The sequence below is a fragment of the Macaca thibetana genome, chromosome 15, assembly GCF_024542745.1.
Source record: "Macaca thibetana thibetana isolate TM-01 chromosome 15, ASM2454274v1, whole genome shotgun sequence".
Lineage (NCBI taxonomy): Eukaryota > Metazoa > Chordata > Mammalia > Primates > Cercopithecidae > Macaca > Macaca thibetana.
This window is the reverse complement of record NC_065592.1, coordinates 62053169-62070213: the sequence shown is the minus strand read 5'-3', so window position 1 is coordinate 62070213 and position 17045 is coordinate 62053169. Positions and strand designations below refer to the sequence as shown.

General features: G+C 38.0%; 1 protein-coding gene across 1 annotated transcript in view; it reads left to right on the top strand.

Annotated features, from left to right (window-relative positions):
• Nucleotides 1-17045, top strand: part of ADAMTSL1 (ADAMTS like 1) — a 419209-nt gene that overhangs the window by 44978 nt on the left and 357186 nt on the right. The window contains exon 3 of the mRNA XM_050761325.1: nucleotides 15799-15844. Within this exon, the coding sequence (XP_050617282.1) occupies nucleotides 15799-15844 (46 nt within the window). The remainder of the gene's footprint in view (nucleotides 1-15798; nucleotides 15845-17045) is intronic.

The window sequence follows — 17045 nt, the reverse complement described above, 5'->3', positions numbered from 1 at the left end:
TGTTGTGTGTTCTATTCTGATTTGTGTGGATTTGTTCAAGTAAATAATAACTTTGATAAGAATCAGGGAGGTCATTATTTTTGCGTCTTTCACAGTGCCTTGCTTAGTACTAGTACAGACCAGATGTCCAATGAATGTGTTAAGTGACTGCAAATTGGAAAACATTGTACAAAAAGTGTGTTAACCAGGAAGCACTGCCCAGGGCTCATTTTCCCCACTGGGGTGTTTATCGTACATTGTCTCAGATTTTTTGAGCAGTATGTTCAGAGCAGTTTCTGGCTTCATTAGAAGCTGGGCATGACCTTCATGGTCTACGTTCTCATTCTCGCCTTTTTCTTTTCTGATTACATGAGTATACTCCTCATTTTCATAACTCCAGCCCATATTTGTGAAAACTTGATGCTTTGTTATAGCATGTCTTTCTTTGAAGAATAGGCAGGGATATGTAAAATCATACTTGTTTGGAAAAAAAAAATTGGCAGTGATTTTTCTAGTTATAATTTAGACATACCAAACAGTCATAATAGCAAATAAGCCAATTTGAAACTTAAAGGACAAACTCCACAATTCAGCCATAACATTCTCATGTGGGTCTAAATTTTAATTTACCAGCCTCCTAACTGTTGCTCAAAAACCTGTAAAAGTACAGAGATGCTTTCCTTAGTTCCATCTGGTCAAGAGAAGATCAAACAACCAGAGAGGATGTTGTCTTAGACTGTTTTCCCCAAACCTACATAATTTCCATTTATATCAAATTTAGTCTCCACAATAAGTTTTAGTAACTCTCTGGATATACATAAATCAGTGTTTCCAAGTTGGCACTGTGTTCAGAACATTTTTATAATGACAAATTAGGATCGAGCAGAAGTGTTGAATTATAAAACTGAGGTCACAGAAATATGTTATCTATGCCAAAGAAACACTTTTAAGTCTAGTTCACAAGTTACAGCACCATTTTTTAATGTGGAACTTCACTCTCCCCTGATCAGTTTAAAATTGCTTTGAGAATGCGGCTTTAAGGGCGATTCTTCTTTTGGCTCCCTAGGGCCCTGTTAGGGCCTCTGGCACACTGGGATGAGCTAACATGGCACCAGGGCTGTGTCTGTTCCCAGCCAGCTCACCTACTGATGGATGATGCCTGGCAGCATGCCACCTTGTTGTTTCTTGTATTATTACAACAGAAAGCATTTTCAAAAGCCACATTTATCAAGTCATCATAATAGTTTGGCTTGTGTATCTATCTATTCAAAAAAAAATAAATAAATCTTTCCCTTAGCACTAATCTGTTTGAGCCACGTGATGTATCCCATGTAGAAAAGGCAGTGGAAAACTGCGTCTGTGTGGGATTCAAGGACCTTTCGACCAAATGCTTAGGAGAAAGGGAGATTTTTTTATTTATGCTTTTGAAAGTCCCAAAGCACCAAGAACCTCTGTTTCCTCCTTTCTACTTTTATATGTACAGGGGATGCATTTAGTTCTAGAATTATAGTGGCTTTGTTCAATGAAGGAGATTTAACCTTAAATGAGAGAAAAATGTGAACGTTAGCCTCAAAAAAGGAGAAGGACACATTTTAATGTTTAAGGTCAGTTTCCATAGGCACGTGTTACCAGATTAAACATTACTTGTTATGAAGTGTATTGTAAGCAAATTTCTTTTTTTTTTTAAATTTTTTATTATGCTTTAAGTTCTAGGGTGCATGTGCACAACAGGCAGGTTTGTTACATATGAATACATGTGAAACGTTAGTATGCTGCACCCATTAACTCGTCCTTTATATTAGGTATATCTCCTAATGCTATCCCTCCCCACTCTCCCCTCCCCACAATAGGACCCGGTGTGTGATGTTCCCCTTCCTGTGTCCAAGTGATCTCATTGTTCAGTTCCCATCTGTGAGTGAGAACATGTGGTATTTGGTTTTCTGTTCTTATGATAGTTTCCTGAGAATGATGGTTTCCAGCTGCATCCATATGTCCTTTGTCCATACAAAGGACACAAACTCATCCTTTTTTATGGCTGCATAGTATTCCATGGTGTATATGTGCCACATTTTCTTAATCCAGTCTGTCACTGATGGACATTTGGGTTGATTCCAAGTCTTTGCTTTTGTGAATAGTGCCGCAATAAACATACGTGTGCATGTGTCTTTATAGCAGCATGACTTATAATCCTTTGGGTATATCCCCAGTAATGGGATGGCTGGGTCAAATGGTATTTCTAGTTCTAGATCCTTGAGGAATCGCCACACTGTTTTCCACAATGGTTGAACTAGTTTACAGTCCCACCAACGTGTGAAAGTGTTCCTATTTCTCCACATCGTCTCCAGCACCTGTTGTTTCCTGATTTCTTTAATAATTGCCGTTCTAACTGGTGTGAGATGATATCTCATTGTGGTTTTGATTTGCATTTCTCCGATGGTGAGTGATGATGGGCATTTTTTCATGTGTGTTGGCTGTATGCATGTCTTCTTTTGAGAAGTGTCTGTTCATATCCTTGGCCCACTTTTTGATGGGGTTGTTTGTTTTTCTCTTCTTAATTTGATTGAGTTCTTTGTAGGTTCTGGGTATTAGCCCTTTGTGAGATGAGTAGACTGCAAAATCTTCTCCCATTCTGTAGGTTGCCTGTTCACTCTGATGGTAGTTTCTTTTGCTGTGCAGAAGCTCTTTAGTTTAATTAGATCCCATTTGTCAATTTTGGCTTTTATTGCCGTTGCTTTTGGTGTTTTAGACATGCAGTCCTTGCCCATGCCTATGTCCTGAATGGTATTACCTAGGTTTTCTTCTAGGGTTTTTATGGTTTTAGGTGTAACATTTAAGTCTGTAATCCATCTTGAATTAATTTTTGTGTAAGGAGTAAGGAAAGGATCCAGTTTCAGCTTTCTACTTATGGCTAGCCAATTATCCCAGCACCATTTATTAAATAGGGAATCCTTTCCCCATTTCTTGTTGCTGTCAAGTTTGTCAAAGATCAGATGGCTGTAGATGTGTGGTATTATTTCTGAGGGCTCTGTTCTGTTCCGTTGGTCTATATCTCTGTTTTGGTACCAGTACCATGCTGTTTTGGTTACTGTAGCCTTGTAGTATAGTTTGAAGTTAGGTAGCGTGATGCTTCCAGCTTTGTTCTTTTGACTTAGGATTGACTGGGCAATGTGGGGTCTTTTTTCTTTCCATATGAACTTTAAAACAGTTTTTTCCAATTCTGTGAAGAAAGTCGTTGGTAGCTTAATGGGGATGGCATTGAATCTATAAATTACCTTGGGCAGTGTGGTCATTTTCACGATATTGATTCTTCCTATCCATGAGCATGGTGTGTTCTTCCATTTGTTTGTGTCCTCTTTTATTTCGCTGAGCAGTGGTTTGTAGTTCTTTTGAAGAGGTCCTTTACATCCCTTGTAAGTTGGATTCCTAGGTATTTTATTCTCTTTGAAGCTATTGTGAATGGGAGTTCATTCATGATTTGGCTCTCTGTTTGTCTGTTACTGGTGTATAAGAATGCTTGTGATTTTTGCACATTGATTTTGTATCCTGAGACTTTGCTGAAGTTGCTTATCAGCTTTAGGAGCTTTTGGGCTGAGACAATGGGGTTTTCTAAATATACAATCATGTCATCTGCAAACAGGGATGATTTGACTTCTTCTTTTCCTAACTGAATATCCTTTATTTCTTTCTCTTGCCTGATTGCCCTAGCCAGAACTTCCAACACTATGTTGAATAGGAGTGGTGAGAGAGGACATCCCTGTCTTGTGCCAGTTTTCAAAGGGAATGCTTCCAGTTTTTGCCCAGTCAGTATGATATTGGCTGTGGGTTTGTCATAAATAGCTCTTATTATTTTGAGATACGTTCCATCAATACCGAATTTATTGAGCGTTTTTAGCATGAAGGGCTGTTGAATTTTGTCAAAGGCCTTTTCTGCATCTATTGAGATAATCATGTGGTTCTTGTCTTTGGTTCTGTTTATATGCTGGATTACGTTTATTGATTTGCGAATGTTGAACCAGCCTTGCATCCCAGGGATGAAGCCCACTTGATCATGGTGGATAAGCTTTTTGAGGTGCTGCTGGATTCGGTTTGCCAGTATTTTATTGAGGATTTTTGCATCGATGTTCATCAGGGATACTGGTCTAAAATTCTCTTTTTGTGTTGTATCTCTGTCAGGCTTTGGTATCAGGATGATGTTGGCCTCATAAAATGAGTTAGGGGACATTCCCTCTTTTTCTATTGATTGGAATAGTTTCAGAAGGAACGGTACCAACTCCTCCTTGTACCTCTGGTAGAAATCGGCTGTGAATCCGTCTGGTCCTGGACTTTTTTTGGTTGGTAGGCTATTAGTTATTGCCTCAATTTCAGAGCCCGCTATTGGTCTATTCAGGGATTCAACTTCCTCCTGGTTTAGTCTTGGGAGAGTGTAAGTGTCCAGGAAATTATCCATTTCTTCTAGGTTTTCTAGTTTATTTGCATAGAGGTGTTTATAGTATTCTCTGATGGTAGTTTGTATTTCTGTGGGGTCATTGGTGATATCCACTTTATCATATTTTATTGCGTCTATTCAATTCTTCTCTCTTTTCTTCTTTATTAGTTTTGCTAGTGGTCTATCAATTTTGTTGATCTGTTCAAAAAACCATCTCCTGAATTCATTGATTTTTTGGAGGGTTTTTTGTGTCTCTATCTCCTTCAGTTCTGCTCTGATCTTATTTCTTGCCTTCTGCTAGCTTTTGAATGTGTTTGCTCTTGCTTCTCTAGTTCTTTTAATTGTGATGTTAGGGTGTCAATTTTAGATCTTTCCAGCTTTCTTTTGTGGGCATTTAGTGCTATAAATTTCCCTCTACACACTGCTTTAAATGTGTCCCAGAGATTCTGGTATGTTGTGTCTTTGTTCTCATTGGTTTCAAAGAACATCTTTATTTCTACCTTCATTTCGTTATGTACCCAGTAGTCATTCAGGAGCAGGTTGTTCAGTTTCCATGTAGTTGAGTGGTTTTGATTGAGTTTCTTAGTCCTTAGTTCTAGTTTGATTGCACTGTGGTCTGAGAGACAGTTTGTTATAATTTCTGTTCTTGTACATTTGCTGAGGAGTGCTTTACTTCCAACTATGTGGTCAATTTTGGAATAAGTGTGATGTGGTGCTGAGAAGACTGTATATTCTGTTGATTTGGGGTGGACAGTTCTGTAGATGTCTATTAGGTCCGCTTGGTGCAGAGTAGAGTTCAATTCCTGGATATCCTTGTTAACTTTCTGTCTCGTTGATCTGTCTAATGTTGACAGTGGAGTGTTAAAGTCTCCCATTATTATTGTATGGGAGTCCAAGTCTCTTTGTAAGTCTCTAAGGACATGCTTTATGAATCTGGGTGCTCCTGTATTGGGTGCGTATATTTTTAGGATAGTTACCTCTTCCTGGTGAATTGATCCCTTAACCATTATGTAATGGCCTTGTCTCTTTTGATCTTTGATGGTTTAAAGTCTGTTTTATCAGAGACTAGTATTGCAACCCCTGCTTTTTTTTGTTTTCCATTTGCTTGGTAGATCTTCCTCCATCCCTTTATTTTGAGCCTATGCGTGTCTCTGCATGTGAGATGGTTCTCCTGAATACAGCAAATTGATGAGTCTTGACTCTTTATCCAGTTTGCCAGTCTGTGTCTTTTAACTGGACCATTTAGTCCATTTACATTTAAGGTTAATATTGTTATGTGTGAACTTGATCCTGTCATTATGATATTAGCTGGTTATTTTGCTCGTTAGTTGATGCAGTTTCTTCCTAACGTCGATGAACTTTACATTTTGGCATGTTTTTGCAATGGCTTGTACCTGTTGTTCCTTTCCATGTTTAGTGCTTCCTTCAGGATCTCTTGTAGGGCAGGCCTGGTGGTGACAAAATCTCTCAGCATTTGCTTGTGTGTAAAGGATTTGATTTCTCCTTCACTTATGAAACTTTGTTTGGCTGGATATGAAATTCTGGGTTGAAAATTCTTTTCTTTAAGAATGTTGAATATTGGCCCCCACTCTCTTCTGGCTTGTAGAGTTTCTGCTGAGAGATCTGCTGTTAGTCTGATGGGCTTCCCTTTGTGGGTAACCCGACCTTTCTCTCTGGCTGCCCTTAACATTTTTTCCTTCATTCGAGCTTTGGTGAATCTGGCAATTATGTGTCTTGGAGTGCTCTTTTCGAGGAGTATCTTTGTGGCATTTTCTGTATTTCCTGAATTTGAATGTTGGCCTGCCTTACTAGGTTGGGGAAGTTCTCCTGGATGATATCCTGCAGAGTGTTTTCCAACTTCGTTCCATTTTCCCTGTCACTTTCAGGCACACCAATCAGATGTAGATTTGGTCTTTTCACATAATCCCATATTTCTTGGAGGCTTTGTTCATTTGTTTTTACTCTTTTTTCTCTGCACTTCTCTTCTCGCTTCTTTTCATTCATTTGATCTTCAATTGCTGATACTCTTTCTTCCAGTTGATCGAATCAGTTACTGAAGCTTGTGCATTTGTCACATAGTTGTCATGTTGTGGTTTTCATCTCTATCGGTTCTTTTAAGGACTTCTTTACATTGGTTATTCTAGTTAGCCATTCGTCAAGTCTTTTTTCAAGGATTTTAGTTTCTTTGCACTGGTTACATAGTTCCTCCTTTAGCTCTGAGAAGTTTGATCAACTGAAGCCTTCTCTCAACTCATCAAAGTCATTCTCCAGCCAGGTTTGTTCCATTGCTGGTGATGAGCTGCGTTCCTTTGGAGGGGGAGATGTGCTCTGATTTTTTGAATTTCCAGCTTTTCGGTACTGCTTTTTTCCCATCTTTGTGTTTTTGTGTGCCTTTGGTCTTCGATGATGATGACGTACTGATGGGGTTTTGGTGTGGGTGTCCTTTCTGTTTGTTAGTTTTCCTTCTAACAGTCAGGACCCTCAGCTGCAGGTCTGTTGCAATTTGCTTGAGGTTCACTCCAGACCATGTTTGCCTGGGTATCAGCAGCGGAGGCTGCAGAAGATAGAATATTGCTGAACAGCGAGTGTTGCTGGCTGATTCTTGCTTTGGAAGCTTCATCTCAGGGGTGTACCCAGCTGTGTGAGGTGTGAGGTGTCGGTCTGCACCTAGTGGGGGATGTCTCCCAGTTAGGTTACTTAGGGGTCAGGGACCCACTTGAGCAGGCAGTCTGTCCGTTCTGAGATCTCAACCTCCATGCTGAGGGAACCACTGCTCTCTTCAAAGCTGTCAGACAGGGACGTTTACCTCTGCCGAGGTTTCTACTGCTTTTTGTTTAGCTATGCCCTGTCCCCAGAGGTGGAGTCTACAGAGGCCGGCAGGCCTCCTTGAGCTGTGGTGGGCTCCACCCAATTCTAGCTTCCTGGGGGCTTTGTTTACCTACTTAAGCCTCAGCAATGGCAGTTGCCCCTCCCCCAGCCTTGCTGCTGCCTTGCAGTTAGATCTCAGATTGCTGTGCTAGCAACGAGGGAGGCTCCATGGGCGTGGGACCCTCTGGGCCAGGTGTGGGATATAATCTCCTGGTGTGCCATTTGCTAAGACCCTTGGTAAAGTGCAATATTAGGGTGGGAGTTACCTGATTTTCCAGGTGTTGTGTGTCTCAATTTCCTTTGGCTAGGAAAAGGAATTCCCTTCCCCCTTGCACTTCCCTGGTGAGGCGATGCCTCCCCCTGCTTCAACTCTCACTGGTTGGGCTGCATCCGCGGACCAGCACCAACTGTCCAACACGCCCCAGTGAGATGAACCCAGTTCCTCAGTTGAAAATGCAGACATAACCCATCTTCTGTGTCACTCACGCTGGGAGCTGGAGGCTGGAGCTCTTCCTATTCGTCCATCTTAGGCGTGCCCCCCCAGCACATTTCTTATTATTTGAGGTACAGTGTTATCTGCAAGCATGTGGCATAGAGGAGGGGCCTCAAAGTACATTTTAAAAGTACTATAAGAGTGTAAGTAACTTGTTTGTAACATAAAGGATAAATGTTTGAGGGGATAGATACCCACTACCATAATAATTATGCATTGCATGCCTGTATCAAAATATCTTCTGCACCCCATAAATGCATACACCTACTAGGTACCCACAAAAATTAAACATTTTTAAAAAACGTCCCGAATAAATATATATTTATTCAATGTTTATTAAAAATAATTTAAATATGTTAATATTAATAAAGTACTAGAGATGCATACTGGAACATGTCTAATTGTTTTTAGATATGATATATAATGAAGATACAATATAAGCATGATTGTCTGCAGATACTTTTAAAGAAGATACAGTGCTGAATTGACTCCTCTGGTTGGGAGCAAACTCCCTCAAAATAATGCTTTTACATAAAATACATAAATAAATAAGGTTCATTGTAATTTTTATTTATGACATTATAAGTTAGAATTAAATAATAATTATTTTAAACACAGAATAAAATGTAGAACATGATAGAATGACATTTTTAACTACAAGAGTAAAGCAAAGCTAAGAAAATGATTAGAATATGGGACTTGTGAAACTGTGAAACCCACAGGGACAGCTTGTCATCTAACTCCTCTTTCTCTCCCATACAAGGTAAGACCACAAGTAACCATCTGTTATGCACAGGCTCCAGTTCTAGTCCTTGGGTGTTCAGCATCCAGTTTGAACCACAGGTGAGGACAGTTAGCATCTGAGAAGAGCTTTACACACAGGGTCCAGTGGTTCATATAGTTTCCTATTTCATGGCCAAGTTGATTGGCATCAAGTATTTCCTGAAAGAACCTCTTACAATAATGTGTCTGTGCTAGGGACTACTACAGAGGAGGAGGAGGGATGGGGTTATGAGCTGAAAAACTACCTAACAGGTAGTATGCTGACTACCTGGTGACAGGATCATCCATAATCCCAACCTCAGCCTCATGCAATATACCCATGTAACAAACTTGCACTTGTACCCCTGAGTCTAAAATAAAAGTGGAAATTATTTAAAATAATAACAATGTATCTGTAGAAAATGAAAAGAAGCTGACAGTACACTTGCGCTTGGTTCTCTCAGTTGTTCTCATAATTTATTATTCCTCTTGAGTTCTTTGTAAAGAGCCTCAGGAATGTAGAATTTTTTTAACTGGCTGGTTGGGGCAACCTCCTGCAGTATAGCTCCAGTGAGTACTGAAATGCTCATTTGAAGTGAAGGGAGAAACCGTGTTCCGGTATTACTTGAAATCCCTCAGTGGGGTTGCAAATTCGCTTGTCTTGTTCTAATCTGTGCTTGCTCTAAGATTCACAGTCTGAATGGCCCAGGCTTCCTGGAGCTTGAATTGCGAAACATGGCTTTATGTCTTTTCTCTTGTAAAGAGCTCATAGATTTCTTTGGATAACTGAAAGAAGCGAGATATGCTTGTATTCACAGTGCTTTAGGAGGCTGAGGTGGGAGGATCGCTGGTACCCAGGCATTCATGGTTCCAGTAAGCTATGATAGTGCCACTGCACTCCAGGCTGGGTAACAGAATGAGAAGAGACGCTGTCTCAAAAAAACAAAAACAAAAACAAAAAAACCAAATGGACCGTCCTGTTTTAATATTCTTTGCCATAAGTCCGTATTTGAAAGGCAAGTGATGTTCAGGGAAATACAGTAACCTATTCTTGCTTAGCAACGTTCTTTGCTTTTTAGCAATCAGAGATAAAGCCTGGGGTGCCATGAGCCTTATATAAGTGCAATTGTCCTTAAAAACCCAGAAGTGTTAAATACACATGATCAGATTTTCTTGAAACAGTTTATTGACACCAGGTATAAGTCTGGCTATGTCACCAGAAGGTTCTTTTGCTTAGTGAAGAGATGACAAGAATAAAGGTAAAAGAGCGATAAATCAAATGCCTCCCCCTTTTTAAAAGGTTTAAATGAGAAGGGGGATGGGGAAATAAGAAGCCAACAAGTTGTTTGACCCTAGAGAAAAAACTTTTAATTTTTCATGTCAGTTCACCTCTTCTCAGGTCGTTAAATGATGACAGCTGAAACTGTAACATCAGGATTTTAAGAAGTGGAAGTTTAGATGGTGTATTATGTGTTAATGAGAGACAAATAAAGTATGTATCAAGTCTATACTAATCTCTTAAGTGAATTAAAGTCTGAATAATTCACACATAATAGCTTGTAATTGAGATTATTTCTATTTTTGAGAGAAGGAATTAAATCAAAATTAATGTGACTGGCCTGGAGTAAAGTGCTGACTAAGCAAATAAGGAACTTTTGATGAAAATTTGAATTAGAAAAAATATATATATATATATACACTCTCTTTATATATATTTTCTATATATATATATATACTCTCTCTATATATTTTTTTCTCTATATATATATCTATAGCCCAGGCTGGAATGCAATGGCACAATCTCGGCTCACTGCAACCTCTTCTTCCTGGGTTCCAGTGATTCTCCTGCCTCAGTCTCCCGAGCAGCTGGGATTGCAAGTGCCCGCCACCATGCCCTGCTAATTTTTGTGGTTTTGGTAGAGATGGGGTGTCACCATGTTGGCCAGGGTGATCTTGAACTCCTGACCTCGCATGATCCACCTGCCTCAACCTCCCAAAGTGCTGGGATTACAGGCATGAGCCACCACACCTGGCCCATTTTTTTATTTTTGTTTTTTTTTCTTCAGCTTTTATTTTAAGTTTGGGGTACATGTGTAGGATATGCAAGTTTGTTACAAAGGTAAACATGTGCCGTGGTGACTTGCTGCACAGATCAACCCATCACCTAGGTACTGAGCCCAGCATTCATTAGCTATTCTTTCTGGTGCTCTCCCTCCCCACAGTCTCCCCAGGCCTCAGTGTGTGTTGTTACCCACCATGTATACATGTGTTCTCATCGTTCAGCTCCCGCTTATAGGTGAGACTGATTTTCTGTTCCTGCATTAGTTTGCTGAGGATAATGGTTTCCAGCTCCATCCATGTCCCTGCAAGGGGCATGAGCTTCTTTTTTATGGCTACATAGTATTCCATGGTATATATGGACCACGTTTTCTTTATCCAGTTAATCATTAATGGCCATTTGGGTTGATTCCATGTCTTTGCTATTGTGAATAGTGCTACAAGAAATATACATGTGCATATTACATGTTTATATTAAAGTATATTCTAATACTTATATTTTGTTCTTTCATACTTCACCCAGTTTCTGAGTTCATAATTGATATGGTTCTGAACTGCCTAAACACAGTACTGTAACTATTTTATGGTTTATATTGGGAGGATATCTTTATTTAAATCCTCTCCTATCATTTGTCTACAGCTTTCCTCAGACATCGTTTTGGACTGAAATTTCTAATGTTTGTTTTCATCCCCAGAGGTGAATTTTACTTTGTTTAAATGTGAAAGAAATCCCTCAGCTGTTTTGTATTAACGACCTGTTAAAAAAATGAAGGAAAATATTTTTTACTGCTTAATTCTCAGACAGGGATTTTGTGCCCAAATAAATGCCTTGGATGAAGAAATTCACACTTGGCAGGAATTAAATCCTTGTGGTGGAATAGTCACTTAGCTACTTATGTAAAATTTATATTCAAATTTCATAAACTTGAACTTTCAAAAATATAAGCTTCTCTGCACTGAAGTTCTTTCACATTGCATTTTACTGATGAGCATGGTTTTCTTGGAAATGTTCCAATGTGTGTCTACCTATGTTTTTCTAGAAGTGGATTTACCAGAATTGAGAAATAGTTTATAAACTGATATAATAACAACAAGGCACAGTCAACCCTCAGGCCAATTCCCCTCTCAGCTTTCCGGATCTTTAGCTTAGTGTTAGTATACTATGTATCTTGAGCACATCATGTTCCTTTTCTTATTGTTTGATAGACTTAGGAGTTAGTCACGCCTAAATTCCAATCCCTGGTTCACTTTTCTGTGTATGTAGCTTTAAGCCTCCTCAGCCTTCTCTGCCTCAGTTTTCTCATCTATTAAATAGGAATAATAAAATTTTGTAGAGTTGTTGGAAGATTAGAGATAATATATACAGAATACCTAACACTGGGCCAACTACCTATAGCAGGCACTGAATAAATAGTAGAGACTAGTGTTTCTATTATAATCCACAATTTGATAGTGTCTTTCAATAATGATCACTTTGCCATACTTAAGCATTACCACCTTCATATCCTATTTCAGTCAAATTAAAGAAGCTCTCAAAAAAGTAATATATTAAAGGGAAGATAGTTCAGAGGCATCCATAAATTACCTGCAAATCCATATTAGGCATTAGACAATTACAGGATATTCTTTGGAAATTATGACAAGTAGTTTTTCTTTGCTTTGCTTTTGTTTTGTTTTGCTTTTCCAAAATAATAAGTATTTAAATCAACCTTTTACATTCTATGCTAATATCCCCTGTTATTCAATGATGCCTGTAAAATTTGTGTAGGTATTTGCAGATTAAAATATCTGGGAAAAGGCTCATTTGGCATTTTAACAGAGCTTTTGTACATTATTTCAGTTGGTGATCCTAACTTTATGCATAGGTATTCCTATATTCATTTGGCAGATAAGGAAACTAAGACCCTAAGAGAACAAGAGGTTTATGCAAGTGGAAGAACAAAATCTATATCCCAGATCTTCAGGCTCCTAATTCAGTTTTGTTTCCATTATTTCTTTCATGGATATAAGGTTAGGTAAAAAATAAAAAATAAAAAAAGAATGAAAAACAAATAGTATTAAAGTCCCAATAGTTAACACCAGGGTTTACCTTTTAAAAGCAAAATCTCACCATTGAATCTCCTCTGTTTTAATACCTTCAGTGGTTCCCCTCTGTGTATTACAAAGTTCAAAATTAGAAGGTATTTCCAGCACTTTGGGAGGCCGAGACGGGCGGATCACGAGGTCAGGAGATCGAGACCATCCCAACATGGGCTAACATGGTGAAACCCCGTCTCCACTAAAAAATACAAAAAACTAGCCGGGCGAGGTGGCGGGCGCCTGTAGTCCCAGCTACTCGGGAGGCTGAGGCAGGAGAATGGCGTGAACCCGGGAGGTGGAGCTTGCAGTGAGCTGAGATCCGGCCACTGCACTCCAGCCTGGGCGACAGAGCGAGACTCCGTCTCAAAAAAAAAAAAAAAAAAAAAAGAAGGTATTTCACTCATCTACTGCAATTCCCCACATAAACCCTAAACCCCCCAAAACCAGACCTGTTTGAAAATTTGGGAGCACACCAAATCTTTTTGTGCCTCTATGCCTTTGCTTAGTTTCTTCTCCATATATCCTTGACCTCCTTTCAATAGCTATTATATTTTTACATCTATTATGTACTTAATTAATTTATCAAATGTCTACATAATGCTTACTGTGTCCTAGACACTGTCTGAAGTGATTCACAAATACTTACTCAGTTAATTCTCATAATTCCAGGAGACAAGTAATATCATCCCATTTTACCAAAGATAGAACTGAGGTATAGAGCCAAGATTCTAGAATGCAGAGGCTGTTTTTAAACTGGGTACTCTTAAGCACTGCACTGTGGTACATATGCAGCAGGAACTTCAAAATTGAAAAGCATACCATATTTTGCAAACACTGATGTCTAGATGGGATGCTACCAAAGACCTCCCAGTTGCAGAATTCAATTACCTTGTAAATTTACCATCAACTGGAACCTAGCTCTCATGTTGTTAGAGTCAGAAACCTGATATTTTTCAGCAATAGCACCAAGAACACATCCTTTTCTTGGGCGTGTACTCACAATGACTCAGCCCGTGAGATGAATATTTCAAACTAGAATGCCAGTTGATTAATTTACAGCAAGGAATAGAACTGTCCATCACATGGACCAGAGTACCCACATCAGCATGGCCAGCACTCTCTGTTCTCAGCAGTCACGAAAATCCAGATCACTCTTGGTAAGTAGCTTGGTCAACCTGATACCATAATGAGGGGCGGTCCTTGGATGAGCTGAATGTTCATTGGTATCAGCAAGGTCAGCATGAGTCATCTATGTGGAGATTGCGGCAGTCTTGTCAATGGGACATGCAAGACTTGAAATTCATTGGCCTTTTGTCTCGGACATTGCTGGACTGGGCACTGACAAACATGTGTCTTTGTCATGCTCCTTATTTCTGTGGTTCCAATGCCTGGCCAGACATTCCTTTTCTATTTTTAATGCATAGTAATAGTCAGTCTGATTACAGTCAAGTCTTTAGGAATAGGAACCTTTCTATATTTTTAAGATAGTCTGTGTATCATTGTATTGTCAGATGACATTTTCCTTCTGGTAACATTCTCAAGACCTAATACAATTACTATACGCATTTCTTACATCAAATTATATGATTAATTTTCTTAATAACAAAGACCAAGTCATATTCATTCTTCTTTGTATTCTTCATTGTAATTTCATTGCCAAACACATAACAGAAGCTCTGTGGACGTTTATTGAACAAAAAAGTAAATTAGGAGGCATTAAAGCATTGTGATCATGAGTGTATGAGTTCTGAAGCCAGATGGCTTGGTTTCAAATGTCGGCTCTACAACTTAATAGTTGTGTCATTTTGGCAAGTTACTTAACCTTCCTAAGCTTCAGTTTTGTCATCTGTAAAGTGGATATGATGATGGTATTCAAAATGGTATTAATATTTTGAGAATATTAAATAAATTTATACATATTACAAACTTATAAATGTACCTGGAATTCTAAAAGTACTAGGTATTAGTATAATCATTCTCAGAGGATTTTGTAGTATATTTTTACTTTTTAAAAAAGTGTGACATATTTTGAAAAGAGTACAGTACTGTTTTTCATGACTTAAGTGTCAACATTGAATGTTTTATCAAAAGTTGATTGTTTTTATTCATAAGAATTCAGTAAAATGGAAACTCCCATGTATTGCTGGTGGGAGTATGTAATGGTACAACCTTTATGGAATGCATTTTGGCAATATTTATGAAGAAACTTACAAAAGTTCATTCCCTTTAGTCTAGTAATTCTCTTCTAGAAATTTATCTATTCAAAAAACACAGTCAGAAACTTTGATAAAACATAAGCACAAAGTTGGTTTATCATACTATCATTTATCAAACCCCAAAGTGGAAATTACTTAAATGACAAATAATGAAAGAATAATTATGCAAAAACTTACATCATTTGTTAGAATATTATGTAGCTCTCAAAATGGTGTTTTTAAAGTTATTTAATACTGTGAGAAAATGCGTCCCAAAATATTTTAAATGGAAACAAAAACAGGATACAAAATTGCATAAGTGATGTGATTTTTTTATTTATACTGGAAAGGGCTAAATAAATCAAAATAATAGTGACTGTCTTTAGATGAGGCAACTAGCAGGGGACTTCTTTTTTTTCTTTTTGGTAATCTGTCTTTTCCAAAACCTCCATAATGAGCATATATTTTAGAAATAAAAATAATTTTTTAAGAATTATGACTTTCCACATTCTTAGAATTATGATTTTAAGACATGTTGAATATTAATTCCATTAATTCCAATTTATTTTCAAGATCTAAGTTTTTCAATGAAATATATCTTCAGTTTTATATCAGAAATAAGAAAGGATTCATTGAATATCAGTTTTTTCAGAAAAGTTTGCACAAACAGTTATTTGATTAAATATGCACTACGCACTTATTTTGAAGATTTTTGAAGCAAGACACATACTTAGTTTCAACCCTTATAGAGAACAATTTACATCTATAACTTCTTTAGATCTGCTCATTTGATTTTTAATAGTAACCCCTCTAAGAACATGCTTAGAAGAAAAGAGAGGCCCTTTTACTAGTATTTAGAGGAAATTTTTTATGAGAAAATATTTCTGATTTTGAGCCTTTCATAAGTAGTAATTTTTTTTTTTCTTTTTGCAACCTAGGAGCTGTGAAGGAAGAAATATCCGATACAGAACATGCAGTAATGTGGTAAGTATAAGGTTCTGAGATTGTGATCATGTATTTTTGTTAGCACTGAATGGTGCTAAGCAGTTTTATATCCTGAGCAGAAAATCAACCAATTAGAATTTCACTGAAAGTTTTTATCTCATACTGTACTGATTATGCAGGACTAAAATGATATTTTTAATGTTCCTCAATATAAACTTCTAATCATTTGAGCAGCTTGAAACTAACTAGACTGTTTCAAAACAAGGACTCTGCATTTCCTCCCTACTTTCTGCCTTTTTGCATATAGATCTCACGAGGATGAGTAAGAGGGGTGATAAGAGGGAAACAAGTTGGGGTATCATGAAATAAATATTAGTAAATCAAACTCAGATTTGACAAACTCATTCATTTATTCAACAAATATCATTCAGTGCCAACTATGTATGAGGCACTACACTAGTACAAGAATAAATAACATATGGTCCCTGTTTTAAACATCTGTAGTATAGTAAGAGGTATAGAGAAAGAAGACAGATGTGCATTGCACATAACCACACTCTAGGACAAAATATGACAAAGCCATAGAGAATGAATAAAGTTCTTTGTGGGTTAAAAGAGAGAGAAATCCAAAGGGTCTTAAAGGAAAAGGTGATTTGAGATAGGGCTTGCAGGACTATGACTAGCCCATATTGGGTTTGAAGGGATGACAGTCAGTCCAATGGAGAGGACATAAGGGGCAACTTTGGAGGCAGGAATGTCTGAACACTCATTTCAGTAGAGTTGAGTATAGCAGTATAAAAGAGAATTGAAATATGTTTTTGAGGTTATACCATAAAAAGATTCGAATGTTAGTCTTCAAAGTTTATATTAGTTCAGTGAATAATGGGAGTCACTAGAGCAAGAGTATGGTGTTGCAGAGTTTCCCTTTTAGAAAGGTTAATTTTTTAGTGATACAAGGGTTGCACTGGAACAGGAAATGGATGAGGAGCAAGAAGTAATGAAGGCTTAAACCTTCATTAGTAGTCGCAGCTACTCAGGAGGCTGAGGCAGGAGGATCCCTTGAGCCCAGGAGTTCAAGACCATCCTGGGGAACATAGCAAAACCCTGTCTCTTAAAAACAAAAAGAAGAAGAAGAAGGAGCACTTAAACCCAGAGGAAATACTAAATAGATACAAGAGAGATCAAAATTAAGTTCACTCTACAAGACTTGAAAAGAATTTGATATTAGAATGATAAGTTG